This window comes from Aythya ferina (genome assembly GCF_964211825.1).
Source record: "Aythya ferina genome assembly, chromosome: 2".
In the NCBI taxonomy this organism is placed as follows: Eukaryota; Metazoa; Chordata; class Aves; order Anseriformes; family Anatidae; genus Aythya; species Aythya ferina.
The window spans coordinates 96,924,122-96,944,096 of record NC_140297.1 but is presented as its reverse complement, the minus strand read 5'-3'; the positions used below and the strand labels follow the sequence as shown (position 1 = coordinate 96,944,096).

The window sequence follows — 19,975 nt, the reverse complement described above, 5'->3', positions numbered from 1 at the left end:
AGGAAGAGTTGCTCCTCTTTTATATTTTTGCAGTTGGGTATTTTTCATCTGTGTAGTATTTTTCTCTTTATTTAAATTCATCCTAATGCATTGGGTTTACATGGCAAGCTTTTAGTGGCAGAGGAGCTGCAGGGGTGGCCTCTGTGAGTAGAGTCCAGCAGCTGGCCCATGTCAGATCAGAGCCAGCTCCAGCTGGCTCCAAAAGGGAGCTGCTGCTGGCCACAGATGAGTGAGGCTGGTTGGGCCTCTGGGAGAGCAGATTGAAGGAAGGGAAAAAACTGCTGTGCAACAGCAGCTGGGAGAGAGGAGTGAGAAGCAGCCCTGCAGCCCCCCAGGTGGGTGCAGCAGGAAGGCTGGAGGTGCTCCAGGCAGGCAGCAGCAGTTCCCCTGCGGGCTGTGCAGGGAGAGGCCCCTGGTGGAGCAGGCTGTCCCCCTGCAGCCCATGGGTCCCACATGGAGCAGATCTCCACGCTGCAGCCCCCCCATGGGTGGAGGAGCCCCCGGTGGAGCAGGTGGATGTGGCCTGGAGGAGGCTGCGGCCCATGGAGAGCCCCCGCAGGAGCAGGGGCTCTGGGGGGAGCTGCTGCCCACCCACGGGGGACCTGTGCTGGAGCAGTTTGCTCCTGGGGGATGGACCCCGTGGGACGGAGCCGTGTGGGAGCAGTGCTTGAGGAGCTGCTGCCTGTGGGCAGCCCCCCAAGGATCAGTTGGGGAAGGATGGGATCCCGTGGGAGAGACCTCACGTGGAGCAGGGGCAAGGAGTGACCATGAAGGAGCAGCAGAGATGAAGTGTCAGGGACTGGCCACAGCCCCCATTCCCTGTTCCCTTGAGCTGTTTGGGTGGAGGACTTAGAGAAGGGTGGATGAGGGGGAAGGTGCTTTTAGTTTGCTTTCAGTTCTCATTGCTCTAGTCTGTTAGTGATAGGCAATAAACTACATTAATCTCCCTGTGCTGAGTTTTTTGGTTTTTTTTTTGCACGTGACAGTAGTACATGAGTGATCTCATGTCCTTATCTCAACCCCTAAGCCTTCTTCATTATATTTTATCCGCCTTTCCCTTTGAGGAGGCAGAATGAGAGAGCGGCTGAGGTGGAGTTTGGCTGCCCAGCCCAGATAATTTATTGAATTTCTCTTGGTCATGTTGAACTGTAGTCATGGTCTAGTTTACCACCTCAGTATCACCTGGAAACCTAATCAATAAGCTACTTAGTGCTGGAAATTGTAAGCAGTGCTCAATGTATTGTTCCAGTCTATCAGTGATAGGAGTTGTGAATCTACCATTACAAATGATTGCATGTAGATCAGAAGATACTTTATTTGAGAAGAAGATACCTTAATTGTTATGAAACCATCCACAGAAAAGAATGCTATTATGTACAGGATAAGGTAGGCTTACGTATAAAATATTGTACTTGTATAATTGCAGTATGTTCTTTTACATCAGTGAGAGATAGACCCTTTTAGTTATCAATCCTTGTACCATATATGAAGATAGTAACAGTGATCAGGTAACAGAGGGTAGTCTGAAGGTGTATGATTTGTTGTTTGTGCATCTGGCATATTATGAATTTATGAAAACGATAGAAGCAGCAGCTTTGTTACAGATGACTTGTAAAAGTGATAGTCTACCACCAAAAGGATGACATGGCAGTCATGGAGTTGCAACACTAGGAAATATTTTCAGGATATGATAGCAACAGAACTGGAGCTCCAGTTGAAATGATAAAGAGCTGTGAAATTCCTTACATGTATACTTAAAAGTTCAATAGCCTAGTCATTTCTTTAGTTATCATAGTCATCAGCCCTTTCTTGATTTTAAAGTCTTTAATTGTTGTGGTACCAATTGTGCTTATTTATTATTTTGAGGTTCACTATGACTTTGGACTAAGAAATATCCTGTCAGTTTTAAGAACACTCGGAGCAGTGAAAAGATCTAATCCCAAAGAACCAGAGAAAACCGTTGTGATGAGAGTTCTGCGGGACATGAACCTCTCCAAATTGGTATTGTAACAGTGGTAACTTTCCCAAAAGAGTACTTTATTTGCATTTGTAAAGTGTATTTATTATGCACTTTGAAAAGCTCTTTTTCTTCAGCACTTGGATACATCCCTTTGCATTTTTTTTACTGCAGTTTTAAATTTTTATCAGAATATGGTTATGGTGTAAGCTCTATTTATTTCTGAAAGAAATTAAAATACCTCAGAAGCATTAAGTGAGAAAAAAAAAAAAAAAAAGTGAGAAACACCATTAGATCCTAGAGGACATAACCTGGTCCTCTAGTTACGTTTTACTTTTTCTTCTTTCCGCCCCATCTAAGGAGAGAAAGGAAGAATACATTGTGTTAGCTTTTAATAGTGTCATTGAATATCCTTCTTAATCCAGAATTTCATTTTATACGTTTCTTGGGAGTCTGTTGCCTTTTAGAACATCATAAGAATTGCAATGAGTGAGGTAACTGGTAGCAGCTAACACCTACTTGTATAGAGTAATCTTTTTTGCTATTACTATTTAAAGTATTTGTCTGTCTTTCTATTGCTGTAATTGAAAGGTTATAGCATATCTAGAATCCATGTATGTACACTAGCAGCCAGTTTTGTGATGGAACCAATTACGCTGCTTCTGATGTTAATCTATTCAGCACATTGGTACATGCATTCAAACCTATAGGCATGCTTCAGTGATTTACAGAAGGAAAAAGATCATAAAAAAATCCAAGGGAGAGTACAATTTGAATAAATCTTGCTGACTTGTGTAACAAATGGAAAAATGTGTGAGTTTATATTGATAAAAACTCTATTATAAAGTTAACATTTTTACAAGCTTTAAGTATTTAATTTAGAAATTGCTACTTGTGATTGCAAAGTATGAAATTCACTTAATAAAACTGACTCATAATATTTGCTTTGGAAAAGATACAGTTTTATACTGCCATCCTTTAAATGGCATATTCTTAAAGATTGTTTACAGCTGTATTAATAATTTCAATGAATAAATAATGTATTTCCTCTCTACTTTATCCCTGACAGGTGGATGAAGATGAACCTTTATTTATGAGTCTCATTAATGACCTATTCCCTGGAATTACTCTGGATAAAGCTGGGTATCCTGAACTACAGTCAGCCATTCAGAAACAGACAGAGAAAGCAGGGCTTATTCATCATCCACCGTGGATTCTTAAACTCATTCAGCTGTATGAAACTCAACGAGTCCGACATGGTTAGCATGCAAGATGAGGTTTTGAGACTGCATAAAAGCAATAAAGTTTTGTTTTTTTTTTTTAATATATTATCCGCTACAGAGTGCAGATCATTTTCACAAAAAAATGTCTTTTGAAATTGAGCAGATGTCATTTTTAAAGCTTATGTAGATATCTTGATGGGAAACTGTTAGGACTCTTTTTCTCTGCGCAACGCACACATAGTGAAATTTTAGCTTTGTTGTATTACATTTTTATGGGTAATATGAGTGTGGCCTTCAGAATGGTTGAAATTTCTATAGAGTAAGTTAAAATGTAGAGTATATGTCCCAATTCAGAGACATTCGAATTTGTTCGGTATTCTGAAAACTACTGTTGCCCTCAGAGTTCAATCATGAAGCTTATGGCTAATGTTATTCTGAAATTGTGATGCTGAGAAGATTACAAAAATAATCTCCCAAATCTTTAATTTAATAGATCATATCAAGCATGCAGTATAGTTCAAAGTGTTGTTTGTGTTCAGATCTGGCCATTTCAACCAAGGAGAAATGCTCCAACCTTCTTGAGCAGGGGGGTTGGACAAGATGGCCTCCACAGATCCCTTCTAATCTCAAGCATTATATGCTTCCATTAGAATACATTTTTGTTGTCCACAAAAGGCTGATGAGTAAGGTTTATTCTGTCCTAGTAAGGATACCAAAAACAGTAGTACAAGCACGTTTACAATTCATAGTTGAATTAAAAAAAAAAAAAAAAAGCCCTCTCTTTGAAATGCTCTCCTCCTCTTCCCAAGACTCTAACAACCTAGGATTTTTTAGTCTGTGAAGGAGAAAATATAAAGGAAATTTAACTAAATTAACATTCAGCTCACTTTAGAGAAAACACCAGGCAGTCTGCATTGTATCAGATTAGGTTTATAAATTGGGTTTTGATTATTTCTTCCATCATTCTGCTGAACTCATTTCCAGACCCAAATAAGGATTGTGTTGTCCAGTTGCCACTAGGGTTAGCAGGAGTTATCTAACTCCCAACCGTGACTTTGAAAGTTCCATCTACTTTTGTACAGACACTGGGCCTCTTGAATAGTTTATTTAGAAAATACAACTAAAGAGTATCAACTGTAGGCTCAATTTGTTGTTAAAGATGTGACTTATTTTCCTCAGGCAATATGTGTAAACACTGATGAAATTAGAAGTGTAGTTACTGCTGACTTTTTTATGTAAAAAATTGTATTAAAATGTCAGCACAGATGGATGCAGGTGCGTATTTTTGTTTTATTTGCTTCAGAAAGATATGCTTAGTTTTGTGTATCATAGGGAACTACTCTTTCTCATTAAACACATTTAGAAATTACTGTTTTTGTTTACCACCAGTTGTGTCAATGTCACTGTATGTGAACATCAAAAGTCAGTTGTGTTTTCCAATTAGAAAAAGGAACAGAACTGCCTGAGGGAGGATACGGACCCATATAGGCTTGCCTGCCATGATAGGACAGGCATTTTTAGAGGCATTTTAATAATATTTAAATTCAATTTCAGCCAACACAGAGTAAGTGGAGTGAGAAACATCTTTTTTGTATTGCCTTTTGATTAAAAAAAAAGGGGATCACTGATGCAAAGGGTCATTAAGGGGTAGCATGAGATTTCATTTTAAACCATGTTTTTATTGTTTTAAGGTATGATGACTCTAGGTCCAACTGGTGCAGGAAAGACAAAATGCATTAATATTTTGATGAAAGCAATGACAGATTGTGGTGCACCTCATAAAGAGATGAGAATGAACCCAAAGGCAATCACAGCTTCCCAGATGTTTGGTACCCTTGATGTTGCTACAAATGACTGGACAGATGGCATTTTCTCTACATTATGGAGAAAAACTTTAAAAGCAAAGAAGGTAATGGATATTCTATCATGATAGTTAATAAGGGCATTTAATACTCTTTCTATAAGGTCTCATTATCTGTCGTTTATGTGAAAGAGTATAGTTATAAAATCAAATGGGAAAATGCAGTGTTAGTTTTGCACTCGGTCTGAATAGCTGTCTGTACCCAAAAGCCAAAATGATGTGTATATGCCTGAGAGCACAAGGCTTCCCAAACACTAGGGGTTCCAGAAATAAATTGGAAAAGACTTCTGCTTCCTTCTGTAAGCAGGTAGCCCTACTGTTCAAATGCAAAAACAAGGCCTCTTCATGTTTTGACAAGAGGACAGAAAAGGTAATATTCTGTCTGGTTTTATGTCATTGCCACTCTATTTCACTAATATGAGAATGGAAGAGGCTCTGGTAAGAAATCAATATAGATATTTCCCAATTTGCTTATCAAACCTTCAGGTGATTTTTCAGAGTAATAGCTGCACTCAAATCTTCTGAAGTTTCATGTTCATTCAGTTCTCATTTAGAAAATAGGAAACCTTTTGTGAGGTACTTGGGTAACATCCCACAAGGACTGTGTACTTCCTTTAAAGTCTGTGACTTTCTTTAAAAGGAAATGTTTTCATCCACTTTGATGGGTGATGGGTTTCCTGAGATACTGGGAAAGGTTAAAATCACTGAGGAAATTACAAAGAACTGCAGCTCCTGCCATGCCAATCAGCACCAAATTATGATTCAGTATTTACATCCAAGATTCTGAGATTTAATCGGAGATTAAATTGTTTGTTTTTTTTGTCAATATACAAAAATTTGCTTTTTTTTTTTTTTTTGCTTTTTTTTTTTTTTTTTAGGGTGAGCATATTTGGATTGTTTTAGATGGGCCTGTTGATGCAATATGGATTGAAAATCTGAACTCCGTTCTGGACGATAATAAGACCCTGACTTTGGCCAATGGAGATCGTATTCCAATGTCCCCCAGTTGCAAAATTATTTTTGAACCTCACAACATTGACAATGCTTCTCCTGCAACAGTTTCTCGCAATGGGATGGTCTTCATGAGTTCTTCAGTGTTAGATTGGAAGCCTATTTTAACAGCTTGGCTGCAAACTTTGCCTGCTACATACTCTGATGTTCTTTGGAATTGCTTTAATACTGTATTTCAGGTACTTAATTTAGTCATTTTAGAAAAAAAAAAAAAAGCATTCCTTACTGTCTATTTAATGAAGTGTTGTTTCTCCCTAAATGTTGTTTCAATTATTTACTTGTGTTTGCTTGCATAATAAAATAGGAATGAGGGATTTAAAAAACAAAAAGGAAAGAGAGAGAGGAAAGGATCTCTAACATTGATGAGTGAGTGAAACTGTATCAGATGAATAACTTGAATGCTTAGTTTGGTCTGCATAGGATAGTTGGTGGTGAATTGTTGTATCCATGATTATTTTATAGTGCAGGTTGTCAAAACAGAAATATTCTCTATGGATGTAATTGTTACTGCAATTTTAATTCTTGTTAGGATACATAAAGGGAGTGAATAAACTTCCTTGTTTGTTTTAAATGTAATAAAGTAAATTCAGAAGGAAATTAAGCTACATTCACTCTGGTGGAATCTTTCCTAATTTCAGTTGTAACAGGAATGCATTTGGTTCATTATTTATTTTTTAAAATATTCTGTAATTCAAATAAATTGAGGCCAGTTCCATGCTGCATGGTATTTTGAAGTTCAATACAAGTGATCAATATAAAATTAGAAGTTTAACATAAAATCAGAAGGACTACTACAGTAGCACTTGCATCTCTTCCAAAGAAGATTTTTGAGATGGCATCTCTCTGATACATTTTCTTACTGATTCATGTTGAATTAGTAGAACCACGTGGAGAATTCAGAACATTCTTTCCCTCCATTTGGCCTTAGCATAATGAATCTTCAAAAAGTATTCATGAATATTATGGACACTGGTACTCAAAAAGCATAAATTTCAGTAGCAAATATATTTTTTCCAATTATGTTGATGTTCTTATTTTTTCTTTGGAAATTTTTATGGAAATAATTACTACTTTTTACTCTTTCAGCTTTGTAATCCTCTTTTGATTTCCTTACTTAACATCTCTGGAACAAATACAGCTTGTTTCTATACGTTCCGTTCCCATTCACTGTCTTCTCTGATATTCCTGTGTAATTTGTGTTGGATATATCTTGGACTTCTCCTGTAATATTTTTTTGTCTTTGTTGGATTTTATAAATGCAGTTTGTAATGAACTTTGAGCGACATTTTCAGAAAGTTTATTATTATACAATATGAAAAAAGCCATGATTAATATAACTTTGGAATGCCTAGAATGTTGACAAATGTCTTCTTACAGATATGTTTCATTTTAGCGCCCATTTACTTTAAAACCAATGTTTAACAAGCTATTTATTTTGTTCTACCTCAATAACATAATGATATGACATAGTATTTACTGCAGCAGCAAGAGAATCAATTCTGATAATGAATTTTAAAATACGCTTCCAAAGTAATGTGTATGTGGGTCAATTTACTGCTTCTTTGCCACAATTCTATTCATGTTTTGTTTTTTTTTTTTTTGGTTACAACTTGCTCTGAAAACATAATAACAACTTTTAAAATACCCAAGCCTGAAGCAATAGCAATAAAGTCCAGGAAAATATGTATTTTATTAGATTGAGAGTTGAAAATACAGTGAAATATGAAGTTAGTTCTGTGCTGAAGGCTGCATTTGGAACTATCGAAATGTAAATGAAAGCTGTCATGCTGTCAGCTTTCTTTCACTTCTAATGAGCTATCTTTGCTGCTCAAATAACAGAAGTGATAACTGATTTTACAGAAGAGGGTAATGCCACTTTTGTATTGAGATGGCTCTTTTTACAGTTATTATTTCTTCCCACATAAAATAAAAAAAGGATAAGTAAATTCTAAAACAAAAATTGTGAAATAAGATGCATCAGCAATGGTAGTCAAAGCCCAAATACAGGACTTGGTGAATTTAATGCTGGTATTAAGAAAAGCACAGATATAAGCAGCTTCCAAATATCTGATATTTTAGAAGAAAATGAAGATTAGGTTATAGATGGAAATAGAGTAACTAAGGAAAATTAGACTTTAAGTATGCCTAAAGGGGTCTTCTGAAGGCAATCAAAATTGAACTAAAACAGAAGACACTTGCTACAGTAATTCCAATTTGCTTAAAAGAAACATTGATTATTTATGGTAATAAAAATAGCATTTATCACTGAAAGCATATATATAGTCAAAATCATCATTAATGAAGGCACAGCAAGTAGCAATAATATAGAAGAAAGTGGCAGAGAACAATACTTGTGAATCAGTGGAAATAATTTATTTATTCTTTTCAAGTACAGTGCAAATACTCTTACAAGTCATCAGTTTTTATATAAAAGACAGGAGACAGTCCAAAAGACAGGGATAAACTAAAAAAAAAAAACAACAACTCACACACAACACATATAACAAAACAGAAGAAAAACCCAAACCTTACTTTAAGTCAGGTTTATCTTTGAGTTCTTTCTGTTTTCATGGGATTTTTTTTTAAATTGTTACTGCAGGGTTGGACTTTTACCCTCCCTTTCTCAGTTCTTTCTTCTCAGTAACATTTCATGCTTGGGAATGATTTCAATCATTGATTAAAATAATTAAAATCATAGGGTGATTTTAAGTAAACTTCCATCCCCTTCCAAAGTCTCTACTCTCTTATGTTTAAAAGCTATACTGCCTTTTTTTTAATTTATTTTATTATTATTATTATTTTTTTAATTTTAATCTGTGATTGGTGCTGCTACCTGTAATCAATAAAACTGCTTAGTTGATGGGAATAATTATCCAAGACATTTTCAAAGAATTGAATTAAAATAATTACCTGAGTGGTGTTATTTAGTTTGCCTGCAAAGTATGAAGCTCAAATAAGTGTCGTATGTTATGTTAGGAACATGAGTGTCAACACACCTGTGTACTTTTCAAATGGAAACAAACAAACAAAAAACAAAACCCCCCAAAATGTAATTTTTTAATTAGATCACACTTTTTTTTTTTTTTTTTCAATCTGATGTTCTGGATCCTTTAGTGACATATTCTGGACACTTCAGAGATGTCCTAAAAACAGCAGAGTAGACAGATGTGACATATTTTCCCATATCAGATCTCACTCTAATTTCATTTGGGTGAAGGCTGCCATTACCTCTGGAGCATAGAGTTGAAAATATAATCCAAAGAGTTGCCTGGCTTTAATATTTAAACGCTGATGCTTAAATGACTGTTACAAATATTAATAACTTGGCATAATTTAATTGTGCTTGTGCTTGTCTAACCCTTTAGAGTACGTTTCCTACTTCTTGCTCTAAAGAGCATTCTACAGACCAGCGAGTTCCACAGTAATGGTGGGAGTATTGGTGGGATACCATTTTCAGATATTTCATTTTGCAGTTCCTGATCCAGATTCATCACAGTTTTTGCTTATTGGCCATGGCTCAACTAATTTTTCTAGTACCTCATCCAAACAAAATACCCCAATAAGCAGCTAATTCATGCTAATTGCTCCTTAGAACTTGCATCCTTCTGTCTGTCATGTATTGTTTTCAAAATATTGGTAATGAAGTATTAGCATATATGGACCTGAGGCTTTTTTTTTAATGCATAAGCTCAAAGAACAAGAGTTACACAAACCTCATTGGAATTGTAAGTAGCGTAAAACTGTTTCTGGTGAAAACTGAGCTCTTGAAAGAACAGAATACTTTGACTTATGAAATATCTTTATTCTGAGCATCTCAAACCAATTATTAAACAATCTGTAGTACCCTCTGAGATATCTAGCCTATTTTACAGATGAAGAAGCTGAATCTCAGAGAGATTTAGGTCCAAGTTTTAAAGGTCTTTAGAACTGAATCTTCCACACTGTTTGCATGTAGATAGTAACTGGTATTTCAGAATAGTTCTGTGCGGCAAATCTCAGAGTGAACTTTACATCAAATTGCAACTTTGCTAAAGATGTTTCAGAATACTTGACAAAGGCAGACATGGTAGCAACCTCTATGGAATAATCTGAGAAAAGTCTGGGTTACGCTTACATCAGTTATAAAATTCCCTTTGGATCCTGTCATGGCTCTACATAAAACTGAGAGTGCTAGTTTCAAGAAGGATAGGTACATTATGGTTCAGTCAGAACAGATCAGATAGAAATTTATAGTGGTGAGGTCATGCATTATATACGCATCATTACAGCAGTTTGAGTGCTTTTATCTTCCCACTACAAAAATGGCAATGGTAGATTAAAATCTCCAGTGGAGAGCACAAATGGCAGATCCTTGATGTAGCTGAAAAGCAGCCTTCAAATTGCTCTTTATAAAATTGCTGTATGTAGCTTATACAAATAATTCTGCTGACTGTGGTAAATCAACTTTTTAAAAAATATATATTATTGTTAGCAAAATTCTGTGGTCTGTCTGAGTAGCTGTAATTCCAGAAATGGGGTAAAATTTTATTGTTAAGAGAGCTGAGAACATAGTTGAAATTAAGAAATTGTTTATGTCTAAGAATAAATCATACCACTGAAACAAGGAAACAGATTCCTTAAGTGATGCCTTTCCTTTTCAGGATATGATCAATTTTGTTTTCTCCTCTGTGACACCAAAAATGCCAGTTTTAGAATGCATGTACATCAAACAAGCTATTGACCTTCTACAGGTAGATTTGACATCACTTTTTCTATCTTTTATTCTGTTATTTGTGATAGGATGTTGTTCTAGCAAGGCAGTAGTCACATGTTGCATCTGTTTGCAGGGTTTATTGTCAGACCGAGATGAGAAACAGCTCAATGAGGAACATATTGCTCGCTTGTTCATTTTTGCTGTAATGTGGTCTGTTGGAGCACTTTTGGAACTGGATGACAGGCTGAAAATGGAGCTGTTCCTACGGAAGCACTCTGCAGTGAAGGAACTTCCAGCTGTGAGTGGAGAAGAAACCATGTTTGAATTTGTAATTAATTCATGTGGCCAGTGGGAGCACTGGTCAAAGAAGGTTAGTATGTTGGGACATGCTAAGCTTTCTCAATGAGTATAAAAGATAGACGTATTTGGTAAGAGGCATATTATTTTATCGTTTAAAGCCCTCCATAATTCAGTTAAGAAGATCAGCCCTACCAAATGTTCAAAGAGTTTCCTTTGTGAAAGTTCTTTGTTTGTTGTTTTTTTTTTTTTTTTTTTTTCTTTTTCTTTTTCTTTCTTTTCTCTATAAATACCTGTTTTCAGAGAATGGGAACATACATTTGAAATAGCTTTGGAAGTGAAACAAAAGAGTTACCTTAGCTTTGTCTGCTGTCTGTCACCCTAGTGTTTAAGATCTCCCAGCAAGGAAAGGCTATCTTCATGTATCTTCATGTGCTGGAGAATAGTGAAGTGAAAATATCCCGTTAGTCTAATACCTTTTTAGAAAAGCTTAGCAAGGTACTGTGTGGTTATATATGGATGCTTGGCTTTCAGGAAGAAATGTTTTGCTGATGTACAGTGCATTTGTTTTTGTGTTTGATGCAAAGTGCCTGTGAGGTCATGTAGAAAACCTCAGACTTTTCCATATCTTTCTTATGCAGGTCCCTGAATATATTTACCCTAAAGATTCAGTACTGGAATATACTTCCATTCTAGTTCCAAATGTAGACAGTGTACGAACAGACTTTCTAATGCACACCATCATGAAGCAAGGAAAAGCTGTTTTGCTGATTGGGGAACAGGGAACAGCAAAAACAGTTATGATTAAGGTAGGTGGAATGGAAAACCAAATAATATCTTTGTATGATAACACTGCAATAAAAATAATTGACGTCATAAATGGTTGAATGGAAGTAAGAGAGTTTGATTTGTCTTTCTGTTACATAATAGCATTCTCACGGAGTCCTTTAGGCAATACGTACATGGCCTACAAGCAAAAAAACATAAGTATCTATACTTTAGTCTAGAGGGTTAGAGAGTTCTTTTAAACTTTGCTAACCGTGGTTGCAAGATTATGTGATAAATGCTCTTTCATCTGCTTTCTCTTCTTTTGGAGAAGTCAAACTGGAGATTTTGATAAGGTAATGTTGATTCTTGGAGGATTTTTTAATTTCCTTGTGCTTTTTCAGTGGTGGCACATGTGAGTGGATCTTTTGTACACACTTTTTGCATAGACATTCTTCACAGGTCAAACTGGAGAGAAATAAAGAACTTCCTTCTTTACTCTGGGTAATTTTTCAGAGGGTAAAATTAGTGTTTATTATCTGCTCTTTTAGTTCCTTCACCGAAAATGACATTGTTCTTTCTGTGAAGTAAAATAATAACAAGATTACTACTAAATTAACATATTTTCCATATTGCTAAATGGTGCCAGTTAATCTTGTGACACATATGAAAACTAATAACTTGCTACAGAGGAGCCGATAAACAAAAAGATGAGCAAACACAAATTTCATACCAAACCTGACATCCCTTATTTTAAAAGTCTAAGTTTAATGGTTTTCAGTGTGGTTTTTATGATTTTCAGGGGAATATGTATACTCTTTCATCAATGAAAGATAGCTACATAAAGCTGATCTTCTGTTAGGACAGCTGAATTTACCATGCAGGCATCTGTACCTCTTACTGCAGGATCTGTAGAGATCTGGAAATTGAAAATATTTGAAGAACGCTGACCTAAAGTGACCTTTGGCTTTCTTAAAATCTGGATCCATTTTGTGCCCCCCAAGAATGTGCTTTCTGAGTCCTGACATAAAGTGAGTTGTACCAATGCCAGTAGCCATTAATATGACTTTTTCAGTTCAGCTGTTGATGCCAACATGCATGCCGGTGTAATGTCAGCTTCTGTTCCTGGCACCAGCTGGAGAACTATTTTAGCAGAGTGAAGAGGCGGGGTCTGGATGGTGGTCTCGATATTCTACATACTGGATTTTGGCCAGATACTGGCAACCTCGAGCCTTCAGCTGCCATTCCTGTCCCTAAAAATAATTGGAGCTGATTCTTGGGAGTTGCTTACCCCATGTCTATTCTATGGAGGAGGGTATGTTCCTTACACAGGGGAGCATAGTGTCAAAAAGTGCCAGTGGATATTTGACCTCGTTTAAGGTTAAGACTGCAAGTTAACTGCCTCTACAACTGTCCCTTTTTGCTGTCACCTTCTGTAGAATTGTACTTTGCTATACCTTGTGGAGAAGAAATTTCCAGATACAGGCATCTGCTTTCATGAAAAACTGAAAAGGTTTTATTGTCGATCACTTCAGGTAGTAATCTGCAGGGTTGAGTAAGGCATCAGTATATATTAAAACAAAGACCTTACACTGGAAAGCTTTTTTTATTTTTTAAGACACTCTCTGTGTTTTTAATTCTTGCATTGCCAAAATAACCACCTGATTTTAACTTGAAGCTGGTGTGATAGAGTTGAATATTGCATCTAGAATCTGATAGCAAACTAACTGAAATAATCTCAGTAAATAAACTCTTCTTTTTCAAAGATGTTTCTCATTTATGTTCTGTGTATATTAACGTTACCATGTAAAGACTCTGAAATGCTGTAATTAATAAAACACAAATGTGTGTTTTAAGTGGTTTTGTATTCATGGTTGTGGTGCATTGACCTTGGATGCTTAATCAACAATGATAAGGACTTATTTTTCTGATGTACTAAGCATTTCTAGTCAGCTCTGTTATAAAGATAAGAACTTTAATTATATTAAATTTCGTCATCACAGTGGAAGAATGGAACCTTTAAAAGAAATAATGTTGGAAATCTGGAATTTTTAATACTATTTTATGTCCCAGGATTCTTGCTAAACAAAACATTTGCTTTGCTATATATGTATGTCTTGGTGTCACTCCAGGGTTACTTTTTTTTCTTTTTCTTTTTTGTTCCAGTATAAAAGCACATTAAATATGAAAAATGGAACTCTGTTGTTTTAGGGCATAAGCAATGGCAGTGGGAATTGTATGCATTCATAAAACCCAAGGACTCCTGTCTTCATTAAGAAAAGATAAATAGCAGTAAATTTGGTGTAGCTGGGTTTCATTTTACACTACTGTTCCCTTGCATTGCTTTAGATGTAAGGTACGGAAATAGTGTAAATTTGAAAAAGGATTTCTTTTTCACTTGTTCCTTGAAGACTGCTGTAACAGATCACCATTAATATATTGAGTTTAGAAAAAAAAAAACAAAACAAAACAAAACAAAAAAAAAAACACAGCATTTACTAATGGAAAGTTTATTTGCATCCTGAGTTGTCATATGTCTATTTGTTAAAGTAAGTCTGTTAAAAGCTTATGAATTTTAATATTTAGAAACTTTATACAAAACATTAACTGAGAGTTTGAATTTCATGTGGGAGACAGTATATTTACTTTAAATAAACTGCTGTTTGGCATTTTAAAGTTACTAGCAAGACTAAGATTTCGTAGATGTCTGATTTTTGCAGGGCAGCTGGACGTCTGTGTCTCCTGTCCGTTGAATTCATCTGGAGTTACCAGTTCATTTTACTTAAAATTGGTTTATCTTACAGGATTATATGAGCAAGTATGATCCTGATGTTCACTTGAACAAGCGTCTGAACTTTTCTTCCGCAACTCTGCCAAATATGTTCCAAAGAAGCATAGAAAGTTACGTAGACAAAAGAATGGGCACCACTTATGGTCCTCCAGCAGGGAAGAAAATGACTGTCTTTATTGATGACATCAACATGCCTGTGATTAACGAATGGGGTGATCAGGTAAAAGGAACATGTTGACATTTGGGAATTGGTGGTTTTACCATTATTGCTGTTGGAAGTGTTGACCTGTGGGTTACAAAATTGACAAAGTTTCGGAAAAAATTTTGTAACATTGACTGGATCAAGGATGTCTACTAAAAGCACTTTGCCCAAGCCAGGTTTATTGTGAGTGATAAGCTGCGAGTGCCAAAAGATTAGGGCCAGCATCAAGCCATTTGGTGCAAGCATTGTAAATTCTAAGTCTTTTGTTTTGGTTACATGCAGAGCCCACAGAATTTACAAACTCTCTGCACTCAGAACCAGTCTGGGAAAAGAAGCATGCAAATCCAGGAAGCCAATGGAAATTCTTTCCTTCTGTCCACTCTGTGCTTTAAAGTACAGTTATTATTAGGTGAAATCTAATGCCACAGTTGACATCCAAGTCTAGTGAGCTGCTTGGAGGTATTCATAAATGAATACTTTATAGACCTGTACTCTGAAAGGTTGACTTAAGTTTAAAAAAATTACTGCTGAGGAAAAGTCATATTCTTCATTCTAGTGTAGCTCTGTAATCCTGCTCTGTTGCTGCCTCTATACAAGTGGATGTGTGACTGTGCTTTGTGCTAAACTAACCATTCTTTGTCACTCATCTATTTGGCACCCAAAACTTAGATGCAGCCAGTCCACTGCATCAAGACTCTTGGTACCATTTTGCATGGCTTTATAAATTGCTGAAGTGCTCAGCGGAATATCTGAGATTAAGAGAGACAGAAAATGTCTTTCCTTCTGTCTATTGATTTGTTATACTTGATATTTCCTCTTTTATTTATTTACTTATTTAATTATTAAGTTGAGAATCCTGAAATACTTAACTGCTCTGTTTCTTTTTTCGGGGTGGGAAAACTAGATCACCAATGAGATTGTAAGGCAGCTGATGGAACAGAAGGGTTTCTACAATTTGGAGAAGCCAGGTGAATTTACAAATGTGGTTGACATCCAGTTTGTAGCTGCTATGATTCACCCTGGGGGAGGTCGGAATGACATCCCACAGCGCCTGAAACGCCATTTCACAATCTACAACTGCACACTGCCTTCCAGTTCATCTATTGATAAAATATTTCGAACAGTTGCTGAAGGCTATTTCTGTGAACAACGAGGTTTCCCTGAAGAAATATGTAGACTGGCTTCAGCATTAGTATCTACAGCTCGAAAAGTCTGGCAAACAACAAAAGCAAAGGTAATGTTACATCTGCTGCAAAGTCTTTGAAACATCAGACCATGACAAAAGAGCAAGATCTGGGCTTTTGTACTGTTTTGTGTGTTCATTCTTCATATTGTGAAGTCGTGACCTATTGCTATAACTTCTGTCTAATGCTTCCATTCTGATTTTTTTGCTACAAGTACCTAGTTAGTTGACTAAACACGTAGTTAATGTAAGAAATGTATCATGTAAGTATAAGATAACAAACATAGCTGATGAGAACATTTAGAGGTCTTCTGGTTGAGAAAATGTCAAGGGCATAAGGAACCGTAAATTAAAAGCTGTGTAGGATTCTTCTATAAAGATGTTTGGGATTATGAGAAAATTTAAAGACCTGACAGATTGCCAAGCCAGTTTCAATAATTTACTAGCATTTCTGCCTATCCAGTGAGGTCCCAGTTGACCAGAGGTTAGGTAATTTGACTCCAATCTACAAGAAGGGCAGGAAGGAGAATCCAAGGAATTACAGGCCTGTCATCCTGTCCTTGGTGCCACAGAAGGTTATGGAGCAGATCATCTTGAACGTCATCACATGGCACATATGGGACAACTGAGTGATCAGAAGCAACCAGGATAGGTTTATGAAAGGCAGATCCTGCCTGACTAACCCAGTCTCCTTCTACAAGATGACCTGCTTCATATATGAGGAAAAGGCTGTGATGTTGTTTAGCAGGATTTTACTAACATTTGACAGTTTCCCACAGTATTCTCCTGAAGAAACTGGCTGCTCATGGCTTGGGCAGGTGTACAGCTTGCTAGCTGAAGAACTGGCTGGATGGCCAGGCTCAAAGTCACAGTGAATGGAGTTCAATGCAGTTGGTGGCCAGTCACTGGTGGCAATCCCCAGGACTCAGTACTGGGGACAGTTTTGTGCGACAATTTTATCAGTGATCTGGCTGAAGGAATCCACCCTCAGTAAGTTTGTGGACAATGCCAAGCCAGGAGGGACCATTGATCTGCCTGGGGACAGGAAAGCCCTGCAGAGGGATCTGGATGGGCCAGATGGATGGGGCGAGTCCAGCTGCATGATATTCAAAAAGGCCAAATGCCAGGTCCTGCAGATGTGTCATGACAACCCCATGCAGAGAGGGGGAAGAGTGCTTGGAAAGTTGCCTGACAGAAAAGGATATGGGGGTGCTGGTCAACTGCTGGCTGAACACAAGCCAGCAGTGTGCCAATGGCATCCTGGACTGCATCAGAAACAGTGTGGCCAGCAGGACTAGGGAAGTGATTGTCCCCTTGTGCATGACACTGGTGAGGTCGCACCTTGAGTATTGTGTTCAGCTTGGGACCCTCACTACAAGAAGGATGTTAATTGTGAAATTAAAGACATCATCATTGCTACTGTCATTTCTTCATTTTTAACTTTGCTTTTTAAATGACAAGCATGCGTTTCTGCTTTAATGTGACATTGATGTTGAAAATATGCAGTATTAGCTTAAGTCTAAATAGGAAATATTTAGTACTTACTTGAATATAAATTATGACATTCTTTTCTAGATGTTACCAACTCCTGCTAAATTTCATTACATCTTTAATTTACGAGACCTCAGCCGCATTTGGCAAGGAATACTTACAGTTACTTCTGAAGTCTGCCAGAGCATCAGTGTTTTGGTAGCCTTGTTCCAGCACGAATGCAGACGTGTTATTGCAGACAGGTTCACCAGCCAAAGTGATAAAGACTGGTTTGAAGATATGATGAAAAAGGTAGGCAAATAATATTAAAGTATTTGCCACAGAAAGAGGTTGGTGAAATGTTTTATGACTAAAGCAATCCTTAATGTATTGTTGTAGATTGCTGCTGCAGAACATGGCCAAAATCTATTTGAAAATGGATCCACAGAATTATACTTTGCGGATTTTTTGCGTGATGCCCCTGAAGCTACTGGAGATGAACCTGATGATATAGATTTGAAGGCTCCTAAAATTTATGAGCCTATCCCATCTTTGGATTATTTGGCTGAAAGACTGCAAATGTTCATGCAACAGTACAATGAGACCATCAGAGGATCAAAGATGGATTTAGTATTTTTCAAGGTATTAGTGCTTTTAATTATATAAATACAAAACCCACCTGGTCCTTAGCTTTTACTGATGTATGGATCTTATAGTTTTTCCATCAGATTATATTTGGAGATAGCCAGAATTGCAAGCCCTGTTTCCAGTGAAGTTTACAAATAAGATCTATAAAGTCATGCTTCTGTCTCCCACCTGCCTTCGCTTCCACAAATTATTCCATCTCTTTGCAGTTCTCCATCTTTTCTTTCTCTTGCCTTGCATAATCCAAAGCATAACTCATTTGTTTCTACAGTACACATTATGAATGTCATCTGGCATCTCTAGAAGTCACCTCCTTAAAGGTGTCTTGGTACATGCTTCTTTTTTTTCATCTTTAGACTTAGTTCTCTAAGATAAATACAACAGTTGAATAAGAAATTTCTGTAGTGTACTCGTATTGTACTTTTGGCAACCTACTTGGAGAGACTATAAATAGCTCAGCTAAAAAGTTGGAGGATGGTGTTAATCCTCTTCCTTTCTAGTTTTCCTTCAGTCCACTAAAGAGGCATGCACTCAGCTCTGCTTAGTACAAATACTGCATATGACATTGTGTCATATGAGTTCGATACAGGGACATTTCTCTTGGGCTAGGTCTGCTGGCCATGGAAGTCCGGGGAAATCTCTTGATTTTGATGAGTACAAGAGTGAGTCTTTGGCATAGGCTCCAGAGAAGCCTCTAGCTGTTGAAAATCAGTTGCTCAGTGATGTTTTCAAGATGAATATTATTTTTATGGCTGTTCATCCTTTTTTCTTTTTTTCTTTTCTTTCTTTCTCTCAATACACAGGATGCAATCACCCACTTGATTAAAATATCACGGATTATTCGTACTCCACAAGGAAATGCATTGTTGGTGGGTGTGGGTGGATCTGGAAAACAGAGTCTGACCAGACTAGCATCATATATTGCTGGATATGAGAGCTTTCAGATTACTTTAACAAGGTAACATAACGCAGTGTACATAGATAGACATTTGCTATAGAAATGAATGGCAAACAAGCAACTTAAAGCAATGCAAACCTGTCAAACATTTGATCCCTCCTTGTAAACTACATTTTCAACCAAAAGCACCTATGCAAATGCACAATCTGTAGATGACAGATCCTGGGTCTTTATTTTTCTACCTTTGTACCATTGACAAGAAGTCTTTCTTTCCTTCAGCATTTGAGTCCACAATGGATCCTCGTGAAGTCCCACTAAATTATCATAGAATCACAATCATTAAGGTTGGAAGAGACCTCCAACATCCATCATCCTACAACCAATATCACCCACTAAACCATGTCCCTAAGCACCAGGTCCAACTTTTCCTTGAACAACCCCCAGGGACGGTGACTCCACCACTTCCCTGGGCAACCTATTCCAATGCCTGACCACTCTTTCTGAGACACTTTCTTCCTCTGTTTAACTTTTCCCATTTTGCACTAAATATAACATGGAATAATATACTGGTGTATTGTGTGTGGTAACCAAATACTGATGACTGGGGAAAATAATGACTTTTGCTGTAGATGCTTATGTTCCCAGAAAGTATGATTGCAACTGTCACCAACAGCTTAATAGTGGGTAGTACTGGAATTTAGTAATTTGTAGAAACTGGGGAGGAAAGAGGGACACTTATTTATTTATTTATTCTTAATTTGAACCCTGTATAATAGAGTTTTCTTGTTTTCTGTCTTTATTCTCTGCATGTTGTTTTTAAAAGGTCTCTGTCATTCCTGACAAGAGCATTGTAAGAGATCTCTGCAATGCTTTGTCAGCATTGTCACTTAATTGTCTGGAAGGTGTTCATTTAAACCTTTCTGAAGTGACTGGGAGTAACTACTGCCTTCCACCTGTTTATCTTTTGGCATAGGGTTTA

General features: G+C 36.9%; 1 protein-coding gene across 1 annotated transcript in view; it reads left to right on the top strand.

Moving 5' to 3' along the window:
• The window catches only part of LOC311431287 (dynein axonemal heavy chain 5-like), a 142,916-nt gene that overhangs the window by 57,238 nt on the left and 65,703 nt on the right, over nucleotides 1-19,975 (top strand). Inside the window, exons 42-53 of the mRNA XM_084508638.1 lie at nucleotides 1,867-2,001; nucleotides 3,027-3,216; nucleotides 4,872-5,089; nucleotides 5,920-6,231; nucleotides 10,693-10,782; nucleotides 10,879-11,115; nucleotides 11,684-11,851; nucleotides 14,612-14,818; nucleotides 15,705-16,034; nucleotides 17,559-17,765; nucleotides 17,853-18,095; nucleotides 18,902-19,056. Of these exons, the coding sequence (XP_084364764.1) occupies nucleotides 1,867-2,001; nucleotides 3,027-3,216; nucleotides 4,872-5,089; nucleotides 5,920-6,231; nucleotides 10,693-10,782; nucleotides 10,879-11,115; nucleotides 11,684-11,851; nucleotides 14,612-14,818; nucleotides 15,705-16,034; nucleotides 17,559-17,765; nucleotides 17,853-18,095; nucleotides 18,902-19,056 (2,492 nt within the window). The remainder of the gene's footprint in view (nucleotides 1-1,866; nucleotides 2,002-3,026; nucleotides 3,217-4,871; nucleotides 5,090-5,919; nucleotides 6,232-10,692; nucleotides 10,783-10,878; nucleotides 11,116-11,683; nucleotides 11,852-14,611; nucleotides 14,819-15,704; nucleotides 16,035-17,558; nucleotides 17,766-17,852; nucleotides 18,096-18,901; nucleotides 19,057-19,975) is intronic.